We start from the raw sequence: 24,488 nt of genomic DNA, 5'->3' as shown, positions 1-24,488 counted from the left end.
AAACCAAGTCAGGAATGACTCCAAAAGCTGTACAGAGATTACAAGTTTCTACCTTTGACACTTTCAGCAAGTTCTGGTTAACCTTGAGTTCTACTTAATCTAGAGTAGAGCAAAGAAAGTTAAAACCTCACCCAACACAACACCCTCTAAAACAGGATGACACAATCTGTGACCCCAGAATTCTAAACAATAGATGGTGAAAGGCAGCGCACACACGACCTTATGATTCTTGTACACGACCTTATGATTCTTCCTGTCCCTCAGCAGACAAAACAGACTTGAGTCCTTCAGAGGTCACGCCCGTGACTCAGGAAGTCTCTGCCCACCTCTGAACAGCTTTGTTTCCGTGAATCTTCCCCAGTTTGTCCACATTTGTGTACTTGGTGCCCAGGAGACATGATGGTATATAAAAAGGATCCTGAGTTCCAGCAAAATAGATGGTTTTGATCCTGTCTTCACGTTGGGAATGTGGCTTTCTTTTTCCTTCCCAATGGCCCCTCAGGTAAGAGGCTGTTGGCTTGGCATTTTACTGCACAGTTCTTTGGGGGTTGGGAATGTGGCCCAGTGCTTGCCTAGCTTGCATGAAGGACTGGGTTCCATTCCTCAGTACCACACATACAGAAAAGGCCAGAAGTGGTGCTGTGGTTCAAGTGGTAGAGTGTTAGCCCTGAGCAAAAGAAGCCACAGGACTGGCAAAACAATTAAATTTTTTTTCCCCTTCTGGTTCCTGCAAGCCAGGGAAGGTAGACTGTACTCTCATGAGGGCAAAGTGGTGGTGGTCTCCATTCCAGAGCCATCCAGAACTCAACCCCGGCCCCATCCTTGGCTCTATTTCAAGCTCCGAGCTTCCCCAGGGAGTGGGGGGGCCTATGTGTCAGGAGCAGCAGCAAGGCAGAAATCCCAGTGGCAATCTTTTTGAAATCTGTGCATGCTATTCTATCTACTCATCTCTTAGCTGCCTAAAGTCTATAGAGCAAGTAGCTATACATAAAACCGATAAAATTAAAATGGAATTTAATGAAAGTAAGCATCCAAATTCCACTACCATTACCAGTGAAAGGTCAAATTCCACCCAAAACAGTTTGCATACCTATCTTTCCTTGCTCTATTGTTTTATTACTAAGCTCACAGCAAGCACAAGAGTTTTCTTCCCAAGGACTTCTATTTCAGATAGAAAAAGTTTGGGTAGATAATGCAAAACCAAGGCATAAAAGTTTCAAGAAGCAGGCCGGGAGTATGGCCTAGTGGTAGAGTGCTTGCCTAGTATGCACAAAGACCCAGGTTCGATTCCTCGGTACCACATACATAGAAAAAAAGCTGGAAGTGGTGCTGAGGCTCAAGTGGTAGAGCTCTAGCCTTGAGAAAGTCCAAGGACAGTGCTCAGGCCCTGAGTTCAAGCCCAGGACTAGCAAAAAAAAAAAAAAGCAAACACTTGAAATGTCCAAGCCAAGAAGGTAATAACTGCTTTCTGGTTCAATAAAGAAACAACAGGTTTCTAAGCCGTGCACCAGTGATTCACCAGTTAACCGGAGAGAAGAGCAGGAACAACTGCGTCCTCAGCAGCTTCCTCCCCATCTAGGCAGGCACCCAACCCCGGGACACCCTGCAGGCCTCCACACCCTTAGCTTCCTTCCCCTCTTCTCTACTGACAACTCTACCTGTGGTTCTCCTTCTATCTACCTCAAACCCCATTTTCTGGTGGCTCTTCCTCCTACCTGTACCCCATATTGCCAGGAACGAGTCAACGCTGCAAAAAAGCACAGTTCAGAAAGACCAGTTAATGTCTCCCTGAAAATAAACACAGTGTTTGGAACAGAAAGAGAAAAAACCTTCAGAAATTCAAAAACTAGTGATTAGCATAAATTCTGACAGGATGTCTGCCTGCTTGCTTCCTGTGGTGCTAGGATGGACCCTGTGTCCGCTTGTCTCTTCCTCTCAGTGCTGGGGGCAGAGCCCAGAGCCTGTACCTGCAAAGCAAGCCTGACACCATGGAGCCACCCCCGAGGTCTAAACACTGTTCACACTACAGCAGACAGCCGTTGCGCATGCATCAACCTAAGGCTATCTGTGTACACACATGCTATTTTGTTATGCATCCACACCCCCAACTATGAATGGCTTTTACAAATAAGAAAGACCTCACATTGAGGAAAATCCACTGGATATTAACTGAGTCATTTTATACATACCCTCACTTGCCACCTACACGCACGCCGACTTCAGTCAGTGCTCACAGGACACCCTACCATTACCAGTGACAGGTCAAACCTGAAGCATGTAGGCATAAACTCCCAGCTAAGGGCGCACAGAACTAGGCAGTTCTGCAAGTCCACACACCTGGCCCCTTCTCTCCTCTCCATGACTGAAGGACAGGATTGTGGCCTCCCTACACTCTGTAAGTAAATGGAGGCTCTGAGGTTAAATGACTTTTTCAAGGTCATAGTCTCTAGGCTGGAAGCACACTCCAAGGAATGTTTTTATGTGGGTAATTTTTGGTTGTAGTTACTTAGCCAGGCTTAGTCCTACATGCCCAATGCACACATTCAACCAGAGTCACTCTTACAAATAGCAGAGGTTGAACATAATGCACTTGGGTAACAGGCAAGAGGATTAAATTGGAGGCTAGTCTGGGCTTACATAGCAAGATCTTATCCTTTCTCTCCCTCTCCCACTCTTGAGCCACAGTGCCACTTCTGGTTTTCTAGTGGTTAATTGAAGAAAAGAGTCTCATGGACTTTAGTGCCTGGGATGGCCTTGAACCGTGATCCTCAGATTTCAGCCTGAGTAGCTAGGATTACAAGTATGAGCCACCATGCCGACTAGCAAGATCCTATTGCAAAACAAAAACAAGACTAGATCAATGCCCACCTGGTGGTAAGATACCTGCCCTCCAGGAAGGTGGCTCAGGTGGTTGCCTGCAGGGAGCTGAGTTGCCCCTGAGGAGGAAGGGGTGCTGCCGCCTCCTCTGGGAGACTCAGTGACCAGTGGACCTTCCTCTGCTGCTCTGGCCCTCTCTTCCTACCCGCAGTCCAAATTCCAATGTTAGTTCACACTGGCTATGGGACCTGCAGCCAGAGAAACCCAGACTACCACAGGCCATGGAGAGGACGGGCTCCAGGGAAGGAAGGCAGATGCAGGGAGTTGGGAAATGTTTTCTTGGTAGGTGACAATTTGGGACTTTTACTTTCCTAGCCATCCTGAAAGGATGAAGCTATAAGGGTCTAAGGTCTGGGCCTCATGCCTGCTAAGCAGACACTGCCACTTGACCCTCACCCCAAGCCCGAATGGTTATCTTAATAGCTCCATCTTTAACAATTATGTTTTCCTTAAAAATGTTTAGAACTGGAAAAAGAGATTGGTTACTTAAGGCCAAAGCAAGAGACCAGAGATCTTCGGATAAGTTACAGAATGACTGAAGGACATGCAGTAAAAGCAAACTTTCTTCAAAGGTACTGTGGCACTGACAGAGGAGAGATAAGACTCAAAGATCTAGGAATAAATTAAGTTATGGCAATTAAAGTTTCCATAGACCCCTTAACATATGGAAAGTTTCACTAATTTACTGGCCTTTGTCTTTTTTGTTTTTTTTTTTGCCATGAGGGGTTCGACCCATATACTTTACTTTCTCTATATACTGGGCTGCTGAGCTACTGTTCCTCCCTCCGTTCCTTCACTGATTTTCTGCTAAGTATAAATAAAATAAATTTTGGTAAATCATCTCAGAAATCTCAGGTGAGTTCAATTGAGAGTTCTATCCACACAGATAACACTAAACCAGAACGACAGTCAGATTTTGGTGAGCTCTCTGCCTCTCTCCCTCCCTTCACTTGTGCAGGCTGATGATAACTCCATTCTGTCAACAGGAAATCTAGATGGCCAGAGAGAGGGAACCATTCCAGACCACAGGCTGGTGGTGCACAGCAGTGTGCAGGGCTGTCTAGCTGCTTCTTCACACCGCAATACAAATTTAGTGTGAGACTGCCAAGTGTAAGATCTGCAAAGGGAGATTCTTAGGTTGCTTTCTGATGCCTGATTACTTAGTAGTATAATGCTTATGAGTTTTAAACCAATACCCTGGTTTTGTGGAGGTTCCTTCTGTTTGGACTCCTAGGGAAAAGTCTGAACTCTATGAGTACCTAGAATTTGAAGGGTGTTCTTTCCAAGGTGCTGCAAAGTCCTGATGAGAAGTCCCTAATGGGAAGAGGCTCTCACTTCCTGTCATCAGACAGCTCAAGTGCATCTAACAATTACCATTACTTTTTCTTCAATTAAGTCAGGGCACTTTCTCTTCAGTTTGATTTTGAAAGAAAAAAAATTCTGGCTGGGTACTAAAGTCTCATACCTGTAACCCTTGCTACTCAGGAAGCTGAAATCTGAGGATGATAGTTCAAAGCCAGCTGAGGCAGGAAAGTCTGTGAGACTTTTTGATGTTCTGGTGGTCGTGGGGCTTGAACTCGGGCCTGGCAGCTGTCCCTGAGCTCTTCAGCTCAATGCTACCGCCCTACCTCTGGGCCTGGACATTGCCCTTGAGCTCTTCAGCTCAAGGTTACCTCCCTACCCCTGGAGCCACAGCACCACTTCCGGTTTTCTAGTAGTCAATTGGAGATAGGAGTCTCTAACTAGCAGAGCACAGCTGTAAGGACGGCAGCGACTTGCCTGTCATCCTAGCTACTCAGGAGGCTGAGATCTGATGATCAAGGTTCAAAAGCCAGCCCAGGGACAAAAGGACCTGAGACTCTATCTCCAGTTAACCTCCACAAAATGGGAAGTGGGGCTTTGGCTCAAGGGTAGGGTGGTAGCCTTGAGCTGAAGAGCTAAGGGACAGTGCCTAGGCCAAGTTCAAGCACCATGACCCAACAACAACAACAACAAAAGAGTCTCACGGACTTTTGTGAGACTCTTATCTCCAGCTAACTACCAGAAAATTATAGCACTGTGGCTCAAAGCAGTAGAGCGCCAACCTCGGAGCAAAAGATCTCAAGGAACAGTGCCTAGGCTGAGTTCAAGCTCCACAACTGGCAACACAAACAACAAACAAAACCAGCAAAAAGCTAGTTAATATTAGTACTTACTACCTTGGGAATGTCTGGTAGATTCTGAAGTCAGAAAATTTCAGTGGACAAGGCTGGGAATGTGACTTAGTTTTGGTAAAGTGCTTGCCTAGTATGCATGAAGCCCTGAGTTTGATTTCTCAGTACCACATAAACAGAAAAAGCCAGAGTGGAACTGTTGCTCAAGTGGTAGCCTTGAACAAAAGAAGCTCAGGGACAGTGCCAAGGCCCTGAGTTCAAGCCCCAGGACTGGCCAAAAATAAATACACACAGAATGCTTGCCTAGCATGCACAAAGACCTGGTTTCAGTTCCTTGGTACCACATACACAGAAAAAACTGGAAGTGGTGCTGTGGTTCAAGGGAAGAACTCTAGCCTGGAGAATGTTCGAGGACAGTGCTCAGGCCCCGAGTTCAAGCTAGAATTGGCAAAAATAAGTAAATAAATAAATAAAGTTAAAAAATACACACATACATACATATTCTGCAGAGACCTGATGACATTTAACACTGTATCTGTTGACCAGTCAACACCAGAAACTTCACAAGGACTTCAGCTACAGCCATGAATGTGGGAAATGATTTCACTCATAGGAAATAAAAAATGTATTTGTTTTAAAGCAAGGTGGGTGCTGATGGCTCACACCAGTAATCCTAGCTACTCAGGAGGCTGAGATCTGAGAATCCAGGTTCCAAGGCAGCTCAGGCACAAAAGTCCCTTTAGACTCTTATCTCCAATTAACCACCAGAAAAAACCGGAAGTGTCACTGTGGCTCAAAGTGGTAGAGCACTAGTCTTATAGAGCAGAAGAGTTCAGGGACAGAGTTCAGGCCCAGCCTTCAAGCCCCATGACCAACGAAAAAAAAGAAAAGAAAAAAAACCCAGTATTTAATTTTTTTTTCTCCTATCCATCAGTACACTACAGATGACAGTTACATCTTGACAAATGTCTTCCTGATCACTTGTTCAAGCAGTAAATGGGCTGTTCCACGACTGATAATAGACTAGCTCTGAGTGGCTGGTAAGAAAGACTGGAATCACTTACTGCTTTGCTTCCAAGAACTGGGAAAGACAAAACCAACTAGCCAAGTAGCTTCTTTCAACAGCGAAGAGACCGAAGCTCGGAGGAGCATGCCGCCCAAAGCCCTCGTGTGGCTTGGTCACAGGGCACGAGGATCTGCAGGAACTTCGGGGCCGCCCGGCCAGAACGCAGGGACCTGTGCCCGCCTCAGGCGTTCCCACGACACTCGTGGCTAGTCCGTTTGGGTGGCCCTACAGAGGGGGCGCGAGACCCCGCGGCAGGATCAGCGGCGGCCCCGCACGTTCCCCGCTGCCTCGACTACAAGTCCGGGCCGCCACTGCGCCCACGGCTGGCTGGGAGCGTCGGACGCTCGCGACGGCACCCGGGCCGGCTCTGCGTGGGCTCGCCGGGCCTGGCTGCCGTGGCGGGCCGGGAGGACGCCGGGGCGCGCGCGCGCGTCCCGCCCTTCACAGACGGCCGCCGGGACGGCAGACGCGGGCGCCGGGGCCTCGCAGCGCCCGCGCGGTCCTGACCTTGGTGCCCACGGGGCGCCCTGCCACCCTGCGAGCCCGGGAGACGGCGGGCGAGAGGGCCGGGCGCCGCCCGGGGCCCCGGGCTCCCCACCCGGCGTCCCCGTCCCCGCCGACGGTGCGGGGCCCCTGCCCTGCGGGGCTCGCGGCGCCCCGGGCGGCGGGACCGGCCGGCCCCGAGGACAGCGCGGCCGGCGGGCGGGCGGGCGCACACTCGGCGGGGTCACGCGGCCTCCGCGCCGGGCCGCGGCCACCGGGACGGCCGGGGCCGGCAGCGCCCGCCTCCCGAGCCACCCGGCCCGGCCTCGGCCCCGCCGGCGCCCCGCCGCAGGCCTCACCTCCCGGCGCACGTTCAGTAGCGAGTAGTAGTCCTCATTGTCCAGCTCCTCCTCGCCCAAGGCCGTCGCCATCTTCGCAACCTTTCACCCCGCCGAACCGGTAAGGCCGTGTTCAAGAGGGCCCGGCGGTCCCGGGCGCTGACAGCGCGGGGCCCCGGCGGGGCCACAGCGACCCCTGGCGGCCCGGAGCCGTCGCCGCTTCCCCTCCCCCGCCCCGCGGGACCGCGCATGCGCACACTGCGCCCCCGCGTGGCCGATGTGGGAAGCGGCGCGGGGCGGCGGGCGCGGGGCCTCCGCCTGGACTGTCCTCTAGGGCTTCTGGCCTCTTTTTGTTCCCGCACCGGGGCTTGAACTCATGCCACATGCTCTTGTAAGGCTGAGTAAGGTAAGCTCCTTCCGCCTTTTAGAGAAAAGTTTCAAGAATTTCTCTGTTCCAGCGGGCCTCAAGTTAGGATCCTCAGGTCTTAGCCTCCTGAGTTGCCTGCGTGGCATGGAAAGGAGCCCGCTGTCCTCGGGAACAGCCCCTGTGACACTGGCTGGGTCCAAAGCCCCTGAAGGAGGAGGAAGTGTCCGGACCCCGGACATGGCCCCCGGGCGGAGGAGCCCCCGTCGGGAGGCGCCCAGTGCGCCAGCGGGCTCGCATGTGCCCAGGACACCTCAAAACGACCGTCGTGCCCACTGCCCTGCCCTTACCCTTGACCCCACCAGAAGCCACCTGCCCAGAGACTTGGCCTTTGCTTTTAAGGCTTCCTTATTGACCTGTATGTGGGAGCTCCCGGCCATCCCCTTTTCTCTTCTTTCTTTTCCTGTGTAAATGAGAAGGTGGTCGTCATTTGGGTCCCACCATAATTGCCTCTGGCATGCACAGATACCAGCAGCTCCGGCCCCACAGTCATTCTGCTGTACAGTTCTCCCTTATAATTTACCAGAGGAGTCTAATTGATTCCAACCTGGTGCCTGCTGTTCGGTGCATTATTCAAGATGTCTTGGTTACAATAATCTGAATAATTGAAGTGTCTTCAAAATGATACCATTGTGGAGAGAGAGAGAGAGGGAGAGAGGGAGATTGGGAGAGAGGGAGAGGGAAAGGGAGAGAGAGAGAGAGCGGGAGAGGAGAGGGAGAGAAAAGCGGGAAGCAGCTCATAATCTCACCACCTGTTTGGTTCAGGGTACCTGTACCAATTCTTCATCATGTCTCAGGAACCTTTGTTGTTCCTTAACTAACCATGGGTTCCCAGCCTGGCAGGCTGACCTGCCTAAGCAGTTCCCCTGGGAAGCCCAACACCTGTCTATGGATTTTGAGAAGTGGATTTCTTTCTCTCGCTAATTTTTGGCCAGATGTGCACCATCTGCATCTATGTTATTGTCCCTTTCCAAGTCGCCCAATCTGCCTAGAATTTTTTTTTTTTTTGGCATGAGATACTTAGGTGTGCTGAGACAGGTTGCTTAGAAGCATGGAGTCAGGCTGCATCAGGCTGTCCGCACAGGTTGTAAATGAAGAGCCATTTCTTCAGTTGTTTGGGGTCTTCCCACCACAGCCCCCACAGTCATTGATGATCCATGAGTTCTTGTAGTCATTTTTTTTTCTTAATGGGCTTTTGTTTTTTCCCCTTTTCTCTTTTGCAGAGCTGAGATTAGAGCTAAATTGCATACTGACATTTGTTGTTCTTTGAGAATTTCATACAGAGAGCCTGGTGTGGTGTGTGTGTGTGTGTGTGTGTGTGTGTGTGTGTGTGTCCCTACAATGTTGAGACTTTGCTTTTTCCTTAGGTTTGAAGACATTAACGGGCTGCAATGTTCACTTGAGTGGGAGAGTTCTTTGCCATCTCCTCTGCTCTGGAAAGCTCAGCCTGTAGAAATTACATAAATGGAACATAACGTATGTTTCAGTAGGCCCAGATCTGTGTTTCTATGATGGAGAATGACCTGTTTTTTTTTTTATCACCACAAAGACAAAATAAATAATGACTCAGGGATGCTCTCTGCCTGCCCTCTCTCGGGCCCCTGGTATTTTGTATTAGAGTTTCTTGGGAAATGATTGTGATAAATAGAAAGCTAGCTTTGATACACCACAGGCTTGGGGAATGTATTTATTTCAGAGGTTGACTCTCTCTCATTTTCCCCTCTGAAAACCTAAACCTGCAGTGGGCAAAATAATAGAAAGCAGGGGACGTGCAGATTTATAAGTTAAAAACACACAAATCCAATACACTACTGAAACTCTAGCAACTGGCCAAACTCAGCCACTGTAACTCAGGGACTTGTCCTTGTTGGATAAAACCACAAAGCGTGTGTGTGTGTGTGTGTGTGTGTGTGTGTGTGTGTGTGTGTGTGTGTGTGTACTGAGACTTGAACTCAGAGCCTGGGGCTATCCCTTAGGTTTTATTTTTTTTTTTTGCTTTAGGTAGGCACCCTACCCCCTGAGCCACACCTCCATTCCCAGCATTGGACAGTTAAGTAGCGATAAGAGTCTGACAGACGTTCTTTGCTTTGAACTGTGTTCCTCAGATCCAGGCCTCCTGAGTCACTAGGATCATAGGTGTGAGCCACCAAAGTCTGGCATCAATTTGTAATTTAGCTGTAAAGCAAAACCTGATGCATTTATAGAGTTCTTTAATCTATATATAGATATACACCGTAGTCAGTCAGAAATGGATGTAGATGTTATATCTGTACAACTGCGTTTTTTGTTTGTTTGTTTGTTTTGCTAGTCCTGGAGCTTGAACTCAAGACCTGAGGACTATCTTTGGGTTTTCTCAAGGCTTGTGCTCTATCACTTGAGCCACAGCACCACTTCCAGCTTTTTCTGTATATGTGGTACCAAGGAATTGAACCCCGGACTTTGTGCATACTAGGCAAGAACTCTCCTCTAGGTCACACTCCCAGCCCCTGTTTATGCACTTTCATTTTTTAAAATTTATTATTATTTCTTTATTTATTATTTTTTTTTGGTGGGTCATGAGGTTTGAACTGTCCCATGCGCTGTCTCTGAGCTCTTCAGCTCAAGCCTACCGCCTTACCCCTGGGTCTGGGCATTGTCCCTGAGCCTTTCAGTTCTAGGCTACTGCCCTACCCTTGAGCCAAGCCCCATTTCCCATTTTCTAGAGGTAAATTGGAGATTAGAGTCTCAGGTCCTTTTGTGCCCCGGCTGGCTTTGAACCTTGCTCCTTAGATCTCCGCCTCCTGAGTAGCCAGGATTACAGGTGTGAGCCACTGGGCCAGGCTGTTAAAGCACTTTCAAACAGGAAGTATAATGACATTTATTTCCGTCGCCATTCACAGAAGAATGAACCTCAAACATTTAGGCTCTCTGTTGGATAGCTCAGCCCAGTGCCAGGCACTTCCTGCTAAATGTAAACTGTAGACAAGATTCCCAGATTCAATACAGGGTGCCTTGTCACATTGCAATATCAGATTAAAAAAAACAAGTAAAACAATTTTTAGTGGAAGTGTACTACTATTACATGGTGGCATAGACTTATACTAAATAATTGCTGTGTACCTGAAAGTCAAGTTCAACAGCTCGAGCTGGGGATGTCCCAAATGTGTGTGGGTTAAGGGCTTGCTCTCCAGCATGGGTCGTATTGGGAGGAAGTGGAGAGGTGGAAGATGTGGGACCTTGTGGAAAGTCTCAGGTCTTTGGGCAGAGGAACGCCCCTCGAAAGAGGGGAGGGGAGGCCGGGTGCCCATGGTTCATGCCTGTAATCCTAGCTACTCAGGAAACTGAGATCTGAGGAGCAAGGTTCAAAGCCTAAAGTTCACGGGACTCTTATCTCCAATTAACCACCAGAAAACGGGAAGTGTGGCTCAAGGGTTAGAGCAATAACCTTGAGCTGAAGAGCTCAGGGACAGTGCCTAGGCCCTGAGTTCAAGTCCCATTACTGACAGAGAGAGAGAGAAGGAGAGAGAGAGAGAGAGAGAGAGAGAGAGAGAGAGAGAGAGAGAGAGAGAGAGAAGGAGAGAGAGAGAGAGAGAGAGAGAGAGAGAGAGAGAGAGAGAGAGAGAGAGGGAGAGAGAGAGAAAGAGAGGGGGGGGGAAGCCTGCCCTCTTCCTCTTTTTCTCACTTTTCTACTTCCTGACTGCTAGGAGGCCAGTGGGGTCCCTCTGTCACATGCTCACAAGGTACTGCCACAGGTCCCAAAGCAATGTGGCCAACCAACATGGACTGAATCCTCCAAAATGACAAGCCTGAAATAACCTTTTCTCTCTATTAACTGATGATCTCAAGTAATGGTGTGATAGTAATGCAGAGATGACTGGCACAGTGGCCATGAGGGTTTTAGTTGCAACCTACTTGAAGACCCTCCCAACCCTAGGTCTTCCCCCCCACTCCCCCTTGACAGTCCCAAGAGGAGAGAGGTAGGCAGCCTCACCCCCGTGCCTCTTCCAACTTCCCCTCTAATCCAGGAGGAAAAATGGCCTATTATCGTTTTATTGGTCCTTTGTCATTTTGGTGCTTGCTTGTCATCCACAACCCTTCTGATAACCCTGTGACAGACAGAGGAGAACAATCCTTAGCTAAAGGAAAATGGGAGAATTTGCAAGCATTCAAGAATTACATTTTCTTGCGGGTGGGGGGGGACTCACCCCTATAATCCTAGCTAGCCATGGCACTAAAGACCATGAGACTCTTACCTCCAATTAATCACTAGAAAACAGGAAGTGGAGTGGTATCCTTGAGCTGAAGAGCTCAGGGACAGCTCCCAGGCCCAGAGTTCAAGCCCCATGACCCACAAAGAAATTAGGCTTTCTTGGTTTTACCGTTACCTTAAGCATTCAGTGACTTGTCAGTGACGTCTTCAGCCACAGTGATAATTGCTGGAGATCCACCAGGGGCAGAATCTCTCTCAGTCAGGAGAGGATTGGGTGGAGAGCCAGCCCCAGAGGGCCCCCAAGGTGGCTGGGCTGGCCCTGGAGCTTTGGGAGTGTGGTGAGGATGCCTCAGATGCTGCTGAATTCACCAGTGTGACACCTTCCATCCTGCAAAGAGTGCATTCCAGAATCCGGAGTTTCTGCCTTTGGATCCCAGCATTTTCCCAGCAACATCATTCAGCCTTCGCATCCTCATTGGATTGGTGTTCCCTGCTGTTTACATGCAACCTGTGCTATTTAGTCCATCTCACTCCACAGCTGGAATCCTTCTCGCCCTCCCTCTCCCTCCCCTCCCTTCTTCCCTCCCTCTTTTCCTCCAGCTCTCTCTCCCTCCCTCCTCTCTCCCTCCTTCCTACCCTCCCTCATACAAGTAGTAGGACTTGAAATCAGGGCCTCAGGCTTTCACTTGACTTTTTCTGCTCAAGCTACTGTTCTACCACTTGAGCCATACTTCTGACACCCCCCCCCCCCCCGCCTCATTTAATTGGAGGTAAGAATCTCTTGGCTTTGTGCCCTTTGCTTGGATTTGAACTCAATCCTCAGATCTCAGCCTCCAGAGTAGCTACAATTGGGCATTGGGGGTGGTGGCACTTTGCTGTTTGGCTCTGCCCACCCTGTACATTCCTAGTTCAGGTTGTTTCTACCATCAGCTTTTCTCCCTCCTCCCGGGGGGTCCTGTGGCTGGAGAGCGTCTTGGTAAGCGCAAAGTTCATGCTGTCTGACCTCTGCCAGGCCCCAGTGCTCCTTTCCAGTACTTCCTGGTGCTCCTTTGCAATTCTTTTAGGCTTAATTCTCTTTTTATGGGGGGGGGGGGTGGGCCGTGGGACTTGAGCTCAGCTTGGGTGCTGTCCCTGAGCTCTTTAGCTCAAGGCCACTGCTCTATCACTTCGAGCCACAGTGCCACTTCCAGTTTTCGGTTGGTTACTTGGAGATGAGAGTCTCACAGACCTTTGAGTGCGGACTGGCTTTGAGTGGTGATCCTCAGATCTCAGCCTCTGGAGTGGCTAGGATTGGTTATTGAGTGCCTCAATTGATTTTAGGGTTGGGCTCTTATGAATGGACCTGCAGTAAATATAGAAATGCTGGTATGTCTCTTGTATATGGGTTTACACTCCATTAAATGTCCGATTAGAATGGTAGGGTGAAAAGGTAGGTCTGGTGTGAGGTTTGTGCTTGTTTGTTTTAAATGTAATTGCTTTTTTCTCTAATGCTTGAACTCACATTCATCTTTCTTGCTCACAGCCAGCTCTCTACACTAGACTCAGCCCTCCAACCCAGCTCTGTGGTTATCAGTTGTAGGGGGATTTTTTTTTTTGCTATTGGTCAGTGGGGCTTGAACTCTTGGGCCTGGGTATTGTCCCAAGCTCTTCAGCCCAAAGCTACTGCCCTACTCCTAGAGCCACAGCCCCATTTCCCTTTTTCTAGTGGTTAATTGGATATAAGAGTCTCACTGTCTTTAGTGCCCGGGCTGGCTTTGAACTGTGATCCTCAGATCTCAGCCTCCTGAGTAGCTTAGATTACAGGTGTGAGCTACTGAGCCCAGCTGGAAATGAAGTTTAAAAATATATTATTATTATTATTATTATTATTAAGTGATAGACTGTATGTTTCTCTTTTGGACAGTGTCACCCCTTCCTTTCCCCCAGTCTCCTGTTCCCATAAATTGCCCTTGCCCATAAATTGCGTAGTTCATTTTCCACATAGTGGAAAATGTGTTCATTTTTCTCCCCTCCATTTCTGTGCCTCCACTTTGCTTTCCTGAAGAGGACAGGAAAAACAAACAAACAAACAAAACAAAACAGCAAAAACAAACACCACCTCCACCACCACCAAAACCTACTCTTCTATTTCCTGGAATTCATCTTGATAACCAGTATTTGAAACGTGCAGAGGCACCGTACCTTTGGTTCCTCCCTCCTTTAGTCTCACCAACTGTGTGTGAAGGCCTAGAACCTATATAATTCATCATGTCCTGGTGTATTTGAATCTATCTTCCACAGATGAGAGAAAGCATGCGTCATTTGACTCTCTGAGCTTGGCTTACCTCACTTAACAAGATTGGTTCTAGGTCCATCCATTTCTCTGCAAATGACATAATCTTATTTTTTTCTAATGGATGGATAAAATTCCATTGTGTATATATACCATATTTTATTGATCCCCTCATCACTCGTAGGGCATCTAGGCTGCTTCTCTAACTTGGCTATTGTGACTAGCGCAGCAGTGAGCATGGATGCGCAGGTGTCTTTATGGCATCCTGGCTTGTGATGTTCTGGGTAGATGATCAGGAGTGGTACGGCTAGGTCATGGGGAAGTTCTCCCCCCCCTTTTCTTTTCTTTGTCAGCTCGAGGCTAGTGCTCTACCACTTGAGTCACAGCACCACTTCCATTTTTCTGGTGGTTAATTGGAAATAAGAGTCTCACGGAGTTTAGTGCTGGGGCTGGTTTTGAACTGTGATCCTCAGATCTCAGCCTCCTGAGTAGCTAGGGATCATGGGGAAGCTCTCTCTCCTCTCTCTCTCTCCTCTCTCCTCTCTCTCCTCTCTCCTCTCTCTCCCCTCTCTCTCTCTCTCTCTTCTCTCTCTCTCTCTCTCTCTCTCTCTCTCTCTCTCTCTCTCTCTCTCTCTCTCTCTCTCCCTCCCTCTCCTTCTCCCTCTCCCTCTGTGTGTGTTGGGGGGAGTGTCTTAGGGCTTGAACTCAGCCTGGATACTATCCCTGAGCTCTTCAACTCAAGGCTGTAGCCCTACCCTTGAGCCAAGCCCCATTTCCCATTTTCTAGAGGTTAATTGAAGGTAAGAGTCTCAGGTCCTTTTGTGCCCTGGCTGGCTTTGAACCTTGATCCTCAGATCTCAGCCTCCTGAGTAGCTAGGATGACAGGTGTGAGCCACTGCACCAGGCTCAAGTCTTGTTTTTAAACCCAACTTTCCGTTCTTTTTTTTTTTTTTTTTTTTGCCAGTCCTGGGCTTGAGCTCAGGGCCTGAGCACTGTCCTTGGACTTTCTCAAGGCTAGAGCTCTACCACTTGAGCCTCAGCACCACTTCCGGCTTTTTGCTATGTATGTGGTACCGAGGAATCGAACCCGGGTCTTCGTGCATGCTAGGCAAGCACTTTAACCACTAGGCCAAACTCCCGGCCCCCAACTTTCCATTCTATGTTTTTTTGGTTGTTGTTGTTATTGTTTTTGACCATGGGGCTTGAACTCTGGGCCTGGGCACTGTCCCTGAGCTCTTCAGCTCTACCACTTTGAGCCACACTCCACTTACGGTTTTCGGTGGTTAATTGGAGATAAGAGTGTCACAGACTTTTGTGTCCAAGCAGGTTTTGATCTCAGCTTCCTGAGTAGCTCAGATTACAGGCGTGAGCCACAGGAGCCCAGCATTCATTCTGTGCTATTTGATTGCAGAATTGGTCCATGAACATTCAGTGGTAATATTAAGAGGTATGTAGCAATTCTGGCCATTTGGATTATTTCTCTCTCTTTCTTCTTCCTTCCTTCCCTCCTTCCTTTCCTCCCTCCCTCCCTCCCTCGCTCCCTCCTTTCTTTCTTCCTTCATTCCTTCCTTTCCTCCCTCCCTCCCTCCTTTCTTCCTTCCTTCCTTCCTTTCTTCCTCCACAAGCTTGAATTCAGGGCCTAGGAACTGTCCCTGAGCTTTTTTTTTTTTTGCCAAGACTAGCACTCTACCACTTCTGGCTTCTTGCTGGTTAATTAGAGATAAGAGCCTCAAGGGCTTTTCTGCCCAGGCTGGCTTTGAATTGTGATCCTCAGATCTCAACTTTCTGCCCAGGCTGGCTTTGAATTGTGATCCTCAGATCTCAACTTTCTGAGTAGCTAGGATTACAGGTATGAGCCATATTACAGGTATGAGCCATTGGCACACAGTTTGATTAGTGTTTGATTATTTCTTTCTCTTGATTTGCTTTGCTACTAATTTAGTAAGATTTCCCTCCATGTTTTCATGGTTCTGTTTATCTTCCTAATCAGTGTATAAGATTCCTTTGAGTATCTTCTATAGTGCTCGTTTAGTCGTCATACTGTTTTTGTTCATAGTGGCAGGTTTTTGTAACCCTTCAGTTATAAATTATCCCTTTGTTGGTATCATTCAGTAATGATACAGTAATCTCTGATGACAGTTATTTTCTTTTTTTTTTTTTTTTTTTGGCCCCCTTCTCTTTCTGGCCCCGCTCGCTCCCGCCCCGCTCGCTCCCGCCCCGCTCGAGGGGCCTCGCTGGCTCTGGCTCGGCTCGCTCCTGCACGCTCCCACACGCTCCAGCCCTGCTCGCTCCGGCCCCGCTCGCTCCGGCCCCGCTTGCTCCGGCCACCACTCGGTTGGGCTCCGCTTGCTTGCTTTCGCTCTCTGTCGCTTGTTGCAGTCTCGTCTCTGCCACTTCCGGCTTGGTTGTGTCTCGTCTCTGCCACTTCCAGCTTGGTTGTGTATGTGGGATACCGAGGAATCGAACCGGGTCTTTGTGCATGCTAGGCAAGCACTTTAACCGCTAGGCCAAACTCCCGGGCCCGACAGTTATTTTCTTTCAGTGGTTCAACTACATCATTCTGTGCCCTCCCTACTTCTGCTTCTGTTGAGAAACCTGCAATCTGGTGGCTTACCTTTATAGGTTCCTTGAAGCCTTCAATATTAATTTTTTTTGTACTTAATGTTTTAACTATAATAGGCCATAGAGAGAGTCTATTCTCCTGTTGTCTGTTTGGAATCCTGAAAATTTTGTATCTGGATAGGCATCTCTTGCTCAAGATTTAGGGTTTTTAGCTTTACTTTATTGACTGTATTTACTGTGCTTTTAGCTAGCACCTCTTGCCTTTCTTACATGCCCATGATTCATGAGTTTGGTCTTTCAGATGCAGTCCTGTAATTCTTACATAGCCCTTTCTCACTTTTGCATTCTTTCTCCTTTATCTTTATCTGATTTTTCTATTTTATCTAACCTGTCCACAAGCCTGATATTATATCTTCTATTTGATCTACTCTGATGGAGAAGCTCTTATTTGTTTTTGTTTTACTGCTTTTAAATATATATATATATATATATATATATATATGATTTTTATTGTAGTTAAGATTTCCTACAGAGGAGTTACTATTTCATAAGTCAGGTAATGAGTACATTTCTTTTCTCATCCCCTTCTTTCACTTTCCCCAGGTCTCTCCTTCCCACCCCTGCTCATAAGTTACATTGTTCACTTTCCAGGTAGTGTCTACTCAGTGCCATGCCTGCATCTGTTTATCCTTCCTCCTTCCACTTCTGAGCTATCTTTTGCCTCAACAAAAGAGGAAAAGAACAAACAATACGAAAATAGAAAGAAAAATTAAAAAAAAAACTACTACCAGTAGCCACAGAAACACAATGTGTATTTCCATTTTCTGGAACTCTTCTCCCCCCCACCCCATCCTGGAGATTGTACTCAGGGCCTAGGTTCTGTCCCTGAGCCACTCTGTGGTCAAGGATAGCGCTCTATCACTTGAGTCACAGCAGCACTTCCAGCTTTTTCTGTTTATATGGTACTGAGGAATTGAACCCAGGGCTTCATCAACGCTAGGCAAGTGCTCTACCACTAAGCCCCATTCCTAGCCCTGGAACTCATTTTGATAAATAGTATTTTAAATATTCAGAGCTGTTATGCCTTTGAGTTCCTTCCCTAAGAGCATCCTCCTTCAGTGTCACTGTCTGTATGGATGCCTGGAGACCTATGTAATTTACCATGTCCCAATGTATTTTAGATCTAGCTTTTGCACGTGGAGAAAACATGTGCCGTTTGTCTCTCTGAGCTTTGCCTACCTCACTTAACATTATTTGTTCTAGGTTCATCCATTGCCCTGCAAATGACATAATAAAATTCTTTTTATTGTCTGTCTGTCTGTCTATCTAGCTATCATACTTTACTAATCCACTCATCTGATATAGGGAATCTGGGCTATTTCCACAACTTGGCTATTACGAATAGTGTAGCAAGGAACAAAGATGTATGAGGGTCTTTATGGTATCCTGGCTTGTGATGTTCTGGGTAGATGCCCAGATGCATTTGTTGTTGTTATACTTGTCAATGTTGATTAATCTAACTGGGATAAATGGAATCTTAGAGGGCTTTTTTGTTTTTATTTTTTGGTGGGTTGTGGGGCTTAAACTCTGGGTCTGGGTGCAGTCCCTGAGCCTCTTTGTGCTCAAGGCTGGTGTTCTACCACTTGAACCACAGTGCCACTTCTGTTTTTTTTATGGTTAATTGGAGATCTGACTCTCACAGAAACTTTTCTTTCTGGGTTGGCTTTGGACTATGATCCTCAGATCTCAGCCTCCAGAGTAGCTAGGTTCACAGGTGTGAGCCACGGGTGCCTGGGCTCAGAATTGTTCTGATTTGCATTTCCTTTTATGGCCAGGGATGTTTAGCATTTCCTCATCTGTCTATTTTGTTGTTGTTTTTCTGCTCCTCCTCCTCCTCCTCCTTCTCCTCCTTCTTCTTCTCCCTTTAGCTCCTTTGTCCATTTATGAATTGGCTTATTAGTTTTGGGTGGGGTTGGTTTCAGTATATTTTGGATATTAGGTCTTTGTCAAATGTATTGCTGGTAAAGATCTTCTTCCAGTTTGTTGATTTTAGTAACTATGTCCTTTGCTGTGAGGAAACTTTTTATTTTGATCTACTATGGCTTGTCCAGTCTTTCTTATCTCCTGTGCCTTTGGGACTCTCTTCAAAAAGTTTCTGCTTGGGGGCCGGGAGTTTGGCCTAGTGGTAGAGTGCTTGCTAGCATGCACAAAGACCCAGGTTCAATTCCTTGGTACCACATACATAGAAAAAAAGCTGGAAGTGGTGCTGAGGCTCACGTGGTAGAGCTCTAGCCTTGAGAAAGTCCAAGGACAGTGCTCAGGCCCTGAGCTAAAAAAAAAAATTTCTGCTTGTACTTGTAAATTCTAGTGTTTGGGATTTACCTGCTTGGGCTTTGACCTGTGATCCTCAGATATCACCCTCCTGAGAAGCAAGGATTACAGGTGTGAGCCACCAGCTCCTGGCTCATTCTGTTCTTTTAACTTTTCAAGTTTTTTTCATAGTTAATTATGAGCTGAGATTTGCTCATCTCAAATCAAGTCATGGATTGGTGGCATTAGTCATCTAATGGCATTCAGTTGAAAACGTTTTCCATGTGGGCAGTGTCAGAACTGATGTGATGTTTCACACCACTGACCTGAACCTATCCCTCAGCAACAACAAGCACACCAAGTCAGTATGAAACTAGGGATTTTGTGAAGTTGAAAACTATTGGTAGCGGGGTACTGGTGGACCATGACTGTCTTCCTAGCTACCCTGGAGGCTGAGATCTGAGGATCGCAGTTCAAAGCCAGCCTGGGCACTAAAGTCCCTGAGACTCATCTCCAATTAACCACCAGAAAACTGGAAGTGGCACCGTGGCTCAACTGGCAGAGTGGTAGCCTTGAGCTGAAATGAGCTCAGGGACAGCACCCGGGCCCTGACTTCAAGCCCTGCAACCGACTAAAAGAAAAAAAAGAAAAAATTAAAAATAACTAAAAAACTTTTTAAAAGAAAGGGAAAAAGAGTGACAGAGATCCATGTATCTCTTCCTTGTTCAGGAGCAGGGGCATCACCCACTCAGCATCTCCTGAGCTGTCAGTGTAACTCTTCTGTATTCTCTTGTTTTCTGGGGGAGCAAGACTAACCTCTTGTTTCATCAAGTAAAAGTTAGTGTTATATTTCACTTAAGAAATTCATATCATATAAGAATGTATTTCCTCCATGAAGACTTTAAGCCCATTCGAGCAAGGAGCTTCCATGAATGTGTCACATTCTGTGTCTGTGTTTTCAACAGCATCATGTGCCGGGTGTCTAATAAGGTTTCAAACACGCGCATGTGTTCGGTGGATGTTTAACTGGAAAAGATAGATCTGGAAATAAAAGATGGCAGACCCGTGGAAGCCATGGAGTGTGTTGATTTACTGATAGGGAATCAGGGAGCCCCAGAAGAAAACAGCCAGGACAACCGGATCCTTCTCAGTTCAGGTCCCTGGGTCCTCTCTCTCTTCCATCTTAGGCAGCAGATGCTTCAAACATGTGGAAAGTTCCATGTCTTAGTCCATTTAGGCTGCTACAAGAAAGTACCTGATGGGAGGGAGTGGAGGGAGGGAAACGGGGACAAAAACATGAGAAGGGGTATCCATGTGTGAGAAGTAATGCACCTGACGGGACATGATCCCGACAATAAAAAAAAATAATAAAAAGAAAGTGCCTGAAACTGAATAGCTTAAACAACAGATTGACCTTTTACAACTCTCAAATGTGTCCACAGAGTCTTTGTTTGGTAGGGACCATTTCACTGTGTTCTGACAAGGTGCCCAGGCAAAGAGTCCTCTCTGGCTTCTCTGTTATAAAGTCACTGATCCCATTCTGCATGGCTCCAGCCTCACCACCTCATCACAGGTCATTGTCCCATCTCCACACACCCTCACCTTGCATTAGGATCTCCACCTCTGCAGGGGAGTGGGATAGGGCGCACAAACATTCAGACCTCAGCCCTGCCCTTCATGCTTCTCTTCCTAGTAGGGCTCCTGAATGGAGGCAGTGGAGGTGGCTTTGTCATCTGTTTACAGTCAACAAATGGTTTCTTTTAAATTAAGTACCAATTTGAGAGCTAGCCACCACTGGGTGCTTACTTCTGTAATGCTAGCTACTTCAAGAGGCTGAGATCTGAGGATTGTGATTCAAAGCCAGCCTGGGCAGGAAAATCCATGAGTCTCTTACCTCCAATTAACCAGCAAAAAGAAAAAAGCTGAAAGTAGGTTATGTGGCTTACGTGATAGAGCATTAGCCTTGAGCGGAAAAGCTCAGGGACAGTGACCAGGTCCTGAGTTTGAGCCTAGGACTGGTATTGTAGAGACCCCCCCAGTCCCACCCCCTTCAGTACAAACAGGAACTTATGAAAACCATAAAACTTCTCTCTGACAGTTGAATGGGACCCAGCTGGCATGAGAACTTTCCGTCAGTTTCCACCAGCCTAAATCCTATCTCACTCAACCACCTGATGGGTGTAATTTTTGCCTTTAAAAAGGCTGTGTAAACCGTGATCAATGACTCTGCCCAGCCTCGCTGCCGAGTGCCTGCAGATGAGTTCCCTACCTGGCTTGTATCCCGAAATAACCCTTGCTTTTGCATTTCGGACGCCTCTGTCTCGGCGGTCTTCTTTGGGGGGACCCCTCCTCTTTGCACAACAGTATCAAGAAAAAAATATGAAACACCAATTTGAAAGAAAAGCTTCTGGTTTGCTTTGTTTTTGTCTTCATTCCGTGTGTGTGTGTGTGTGTGTGTGTGTGTGTGTGTGTGTGTGTGTGTGTGTGTGTGTGATGGTACCAGAGCTTGAACTTAGGAACTTGTGCTCTCACTCAGTGCTTTTGCTCACAGCTGGCATTCTGCCACTTGAGTCATGTCTCCAGTAAGGCTTTATGATAGTCCACTGGTGAGTGAGTCTTTAGGACTTTTCTGCTAAGCTGTTTTTGTTTTGTTTTGTTTTGTTTTTACTGTCAGTCCTGGGGCTTAGACTCTGGGCCTGGAGCTGTCCTTGAGCTTTTCAGCTCAAGGCTACTTCCTTGAGCCACAGCACCACTTCCAATTTTCTAGTGGTTAATTGGAGAGGAGAGTCTCACGATCTTTAGAGCCTGAGCTTGCTTTGAACTTCAATCCTCAGATCTCAGCCTCCTGAGTAGCTAGGATTACAGGTGTGAGACCATGCCCAGTCACTTTAAATCTTAATCCTCCAGTTCTCAGCTTCGTGAGTAATTAGGATTATAGATGTGAGCCACAGGCACCAGCTTTTTTTTTTTTTTTGCCAGTCCTGGGGCTTGAACTGAGGGCTTGGTCACTGTCCCTGAGTTTCTTTTGCTCAAGACTAGTGCGCTAGCCACAGCGCCACTTCTGGCTTTCTCTGTTTATATGACACAAAAGGATCAAACCCAGGGCTTCATGTATGCTATACAACACTCTACCACTAAGCCACACTCCCAGCCCTAAATTTGTTTTTTTCCCCCATATTACTGAGATTTCTTCTTCCTGAATAAATCTTGGGACGTGTTTAGTATACATTCACGTTGTAGAATTCTAGGGGTTCTGGGCTATGTGTGAACAAATATGATCCTTCTCCTCTTTATCACAACATTTGAATACATGGGTTTCCCTTTTGCATCTAAAACTTTGTAAGTTTATGTTCTCTTCCTGAGAAAAAGGTGTATCTCCCTGGGAGGTGGAAGCTGACTGGGGGGGAACCACAGCACAGCTCCATACCGGAAGAGCAAGGGCAGTGGATGAGGGAAACGGAGGCATTTCTTTGAGCACTGTTTTCTGTCACACTGGCCTCCTGGTGCTGTTAGGCTAGGAGACAATGACATCTGCCCAAATGGGGACTCCAGCTATGCCGAGACTCATTTCCTTTTCACTGGAAGCATGGGCTGCATTTTCCAATCATCTGCGCTAACTGTTCCACTGGCCCAGAGTAGGCAGAGCCCAAGGAGAAGTGTAGAGTACGGGTAAATTTCCCAGAACCAACCCTGTGAAGGAAGGGCTCCTGAGAGGGGGGTGCTGAGGTCGGGAGGAAGCTTTGCCAGTGGAGGAAACAGAATCCAGAAGTCCAGATCCAAAGTGAAGGCTGGAAGGAGTTCACTTTCCTTTATTGGGCCGCTGGCTCCCCCAGACTGTTTCTTCTTGCCAGCCATCAGTCTGTCCATCCTCGTAGATGACGCCATCCACCCAGCCTGCCAGCCAGCGTCAGAGTGCATCTGTCAGCAGCCGCTCCACAATGGCCAGCCAGTGCGGGGTGGCCAGGAGTCCCCGCGCAGGGGTCAGCGCTGGGGGAGGCAGGGCAGCCTAAATTCCATGTTAACACAGTATTCTATCCTACCAAATCATACAAGTTCTCCATGTGAGAGGGCTAGAAGAACTGGTAAATGCACAGAGGACTTAGATTTGCAAGGTAAAAATTCTATAAATTAGTCTTACAACAGTGCAATTTGATGGTGTTGAGCTATACACTTAAGATGGTAATTTTCTTTTTTTTGAGGGTCACGGGGCTTGCACGCCTGTTCACTGTCCTTGAGCTCCTCAGCTCAAGGTTACCACCCTACCCCTGTACCTGGGCGCTGCCTCTGAGCTCTTTAGCTCAAGGCTACCACCCTACCCCTTAGCCACAGCAGCGCTTCCAGTTTTCTGGTGGTTAACTGGAGATGAGGCAGGATCTTAGTACATGTAGTCTAGACTGGTTAGGAGCTTATGATTCTCCATGTGACCCACCGCACCCAGCTAGGTTACCATTCAGAGAACTTTCAGCCATATGTGTGCTAGCACCCTTATTTTATAATTCCCTGGGATCTGTGGTATGCAGAGATGTTATCTGTGACCCACCAAGGCGAGAGATGTTATATGGTCTATTCTACAGCTCAGACTCTACGATAAAATCTCCATGAATTAGGAGATAAGGCTGTTGCATTACCGCATCTGGGAGAAAGAAGTTGGCTCAGAGGCCGGCCACCATCTCCTTCCCGGTTGTCATGCTCATATGTCTCTTCACCAGCAGAGGGCAGACTTGTGGTCCCAATGAATGGAAGGTTTAGACTAGAGGAGGAAAGGTCTGGGGGAGATGGCTCTTACCTCATCAACATGTCCAGAGGTGGGTACATATGATAATCTAGTTCCCTTAACAACTATGTCACCCGTCTCCATGGGGATGACATAAAGCGAACACAACACTTTGCAGCTCCCTGAGGAGAGGGTCTTTCTGGGCACCCTTCTTGATTGGCTCTTGGGGGCTTAGTGCCTGACTGCAAAGGAGGCAGCAGGAGATCCCAGCAAGCTTCTCAGGGCAAGACCTGGCATTCACAAGATGATGGCGCACTAGCACGAGTAACACTGCCCCGTGTTTATTCCACAGAGAAGGAAATTACCATCAGTGCCTAGAGCCAAAATCCTGCCTCAGCCGACACTCCGATGAACTTACACCAGTCCTCACTTTTATATGCTTACCTGCCTGAAAGCCCCAGGAAGGGGGCTACCAACGCCAGATTCTCCACAATTCTTCAGTGTTCTGGAGAATCAGGCTTTCACCTGCAGCCTGCTCCTTCTGCCAGCCCCTGAAATGAGACAGGGGCCCATAAATCATGACCACAAGCTGCTGTGTGTGTGTGTGTGTGTGTGTGTGTGTGTGTGTGTGTGTGTGTGTGTATGTACGCATACGTGTGCACCAGTACTGGGGCTTGAACTTGGGGCCTTGGCTTCTTCACTCAAAGCTGGCACTCTACCAATTAAGCCACAGCTCCACTTCCAGTTTTTAGTGGTTCATTGACAATAAGATTGTCCTGGACTTCCTGTTTAGTTGGCTTCAAACTATGATCCTCAGAGCTCAACCTCCTGAGTAGCTAAGATGACAGGCACGAGCCACCATGGCTGGGCTAACCAGCCTCCTTCACAGGCTTTTCTCTTCTCTGTCCATGGTGCTGCGACATTCTGGTTTCAGTCTTCTGAGTTGGAGTGGTGGAGGCTGGTCAGTGAGACAGCATTCTTTCCCTTCTCATTTGTCTGAGCTCTTCACTTCCAAACATGTAAGGTGGTTGCTAAGCTAAGGGTATGACCTTTGGGGAGAAAATCTCAAGAATATCACAGATGCATAAGGAGTTTTCACT

The 24,488-nt window shown here is 47.7% G+C and overlaps 1 protein-coding gene and 1 long non-coding RNA gene across 6 annotated transcripts in view; one reads left to right on the top strand and one right to left on the bottom strand.

Annotated features, from left to right (window-relative positions):
* Dnajc11 (DnaJ heat shock protein family (Hsp40) member C11) overlaps window positions 1-7,129 on the bottom strand; it is a 47,813-nt gene extending 40,684 nt beyond the window's left edge. Inside the window, exon 1 of one of the 2 annotated variants that reach the window (XM_090335915.1) lies at window positions 6,939-7,129. In XM_090335915.1, coding sequence (XP_090192041.1) covers window positions 6,939-7,010 — 72 coding nt within the window. In that variant the 5' untranslated portion in view covers window positions 7,011-7,129. Of the gene's footprint in view, window positions 1-6,094; window positions 6,303-6,938 lie in introns of those variants that run through there. The other variant, XM_090335916.1, reaches the window with a different exon arrangement.
* LOC150062572 (uncharacterized) overlaps window positions 6,944-24,488 on the top strand; it is a 65,230-nt gene continuing 47,685 nt past the window's right edge. For all 4 annotated transcript variants that reach the window (XR_016536017.1, XR_016536018.1, XR_016536020.1 and 1 more), the window contains exon 1: window positions 6,944-7,038. This is a non-coding gene — a long non-coding RNA (uncharacterized LOC150062572). The remainder of the gene's footprint in view (window positions 7,039-24,488) is intronic.

Source organism: Megascapheus bottae, chromosome 6 (genome assembly GCF_031878675.1).
Source record: "Megascapheus bottae isolate mThoBot1 chromosome 6, mThoBot2.hap1, whole genome shotgun sequence".
NCBI classification, from domain to species: domain Eukaryota; kingdom Metazoa; phylum Chordata; class Mammalia; order Rodentia; family Geomyidae; genus Megascapheus; species Megascapheus bottae.
This window is presented reverse-complemented; position numbering and strand designations above follow the sequence as displayed.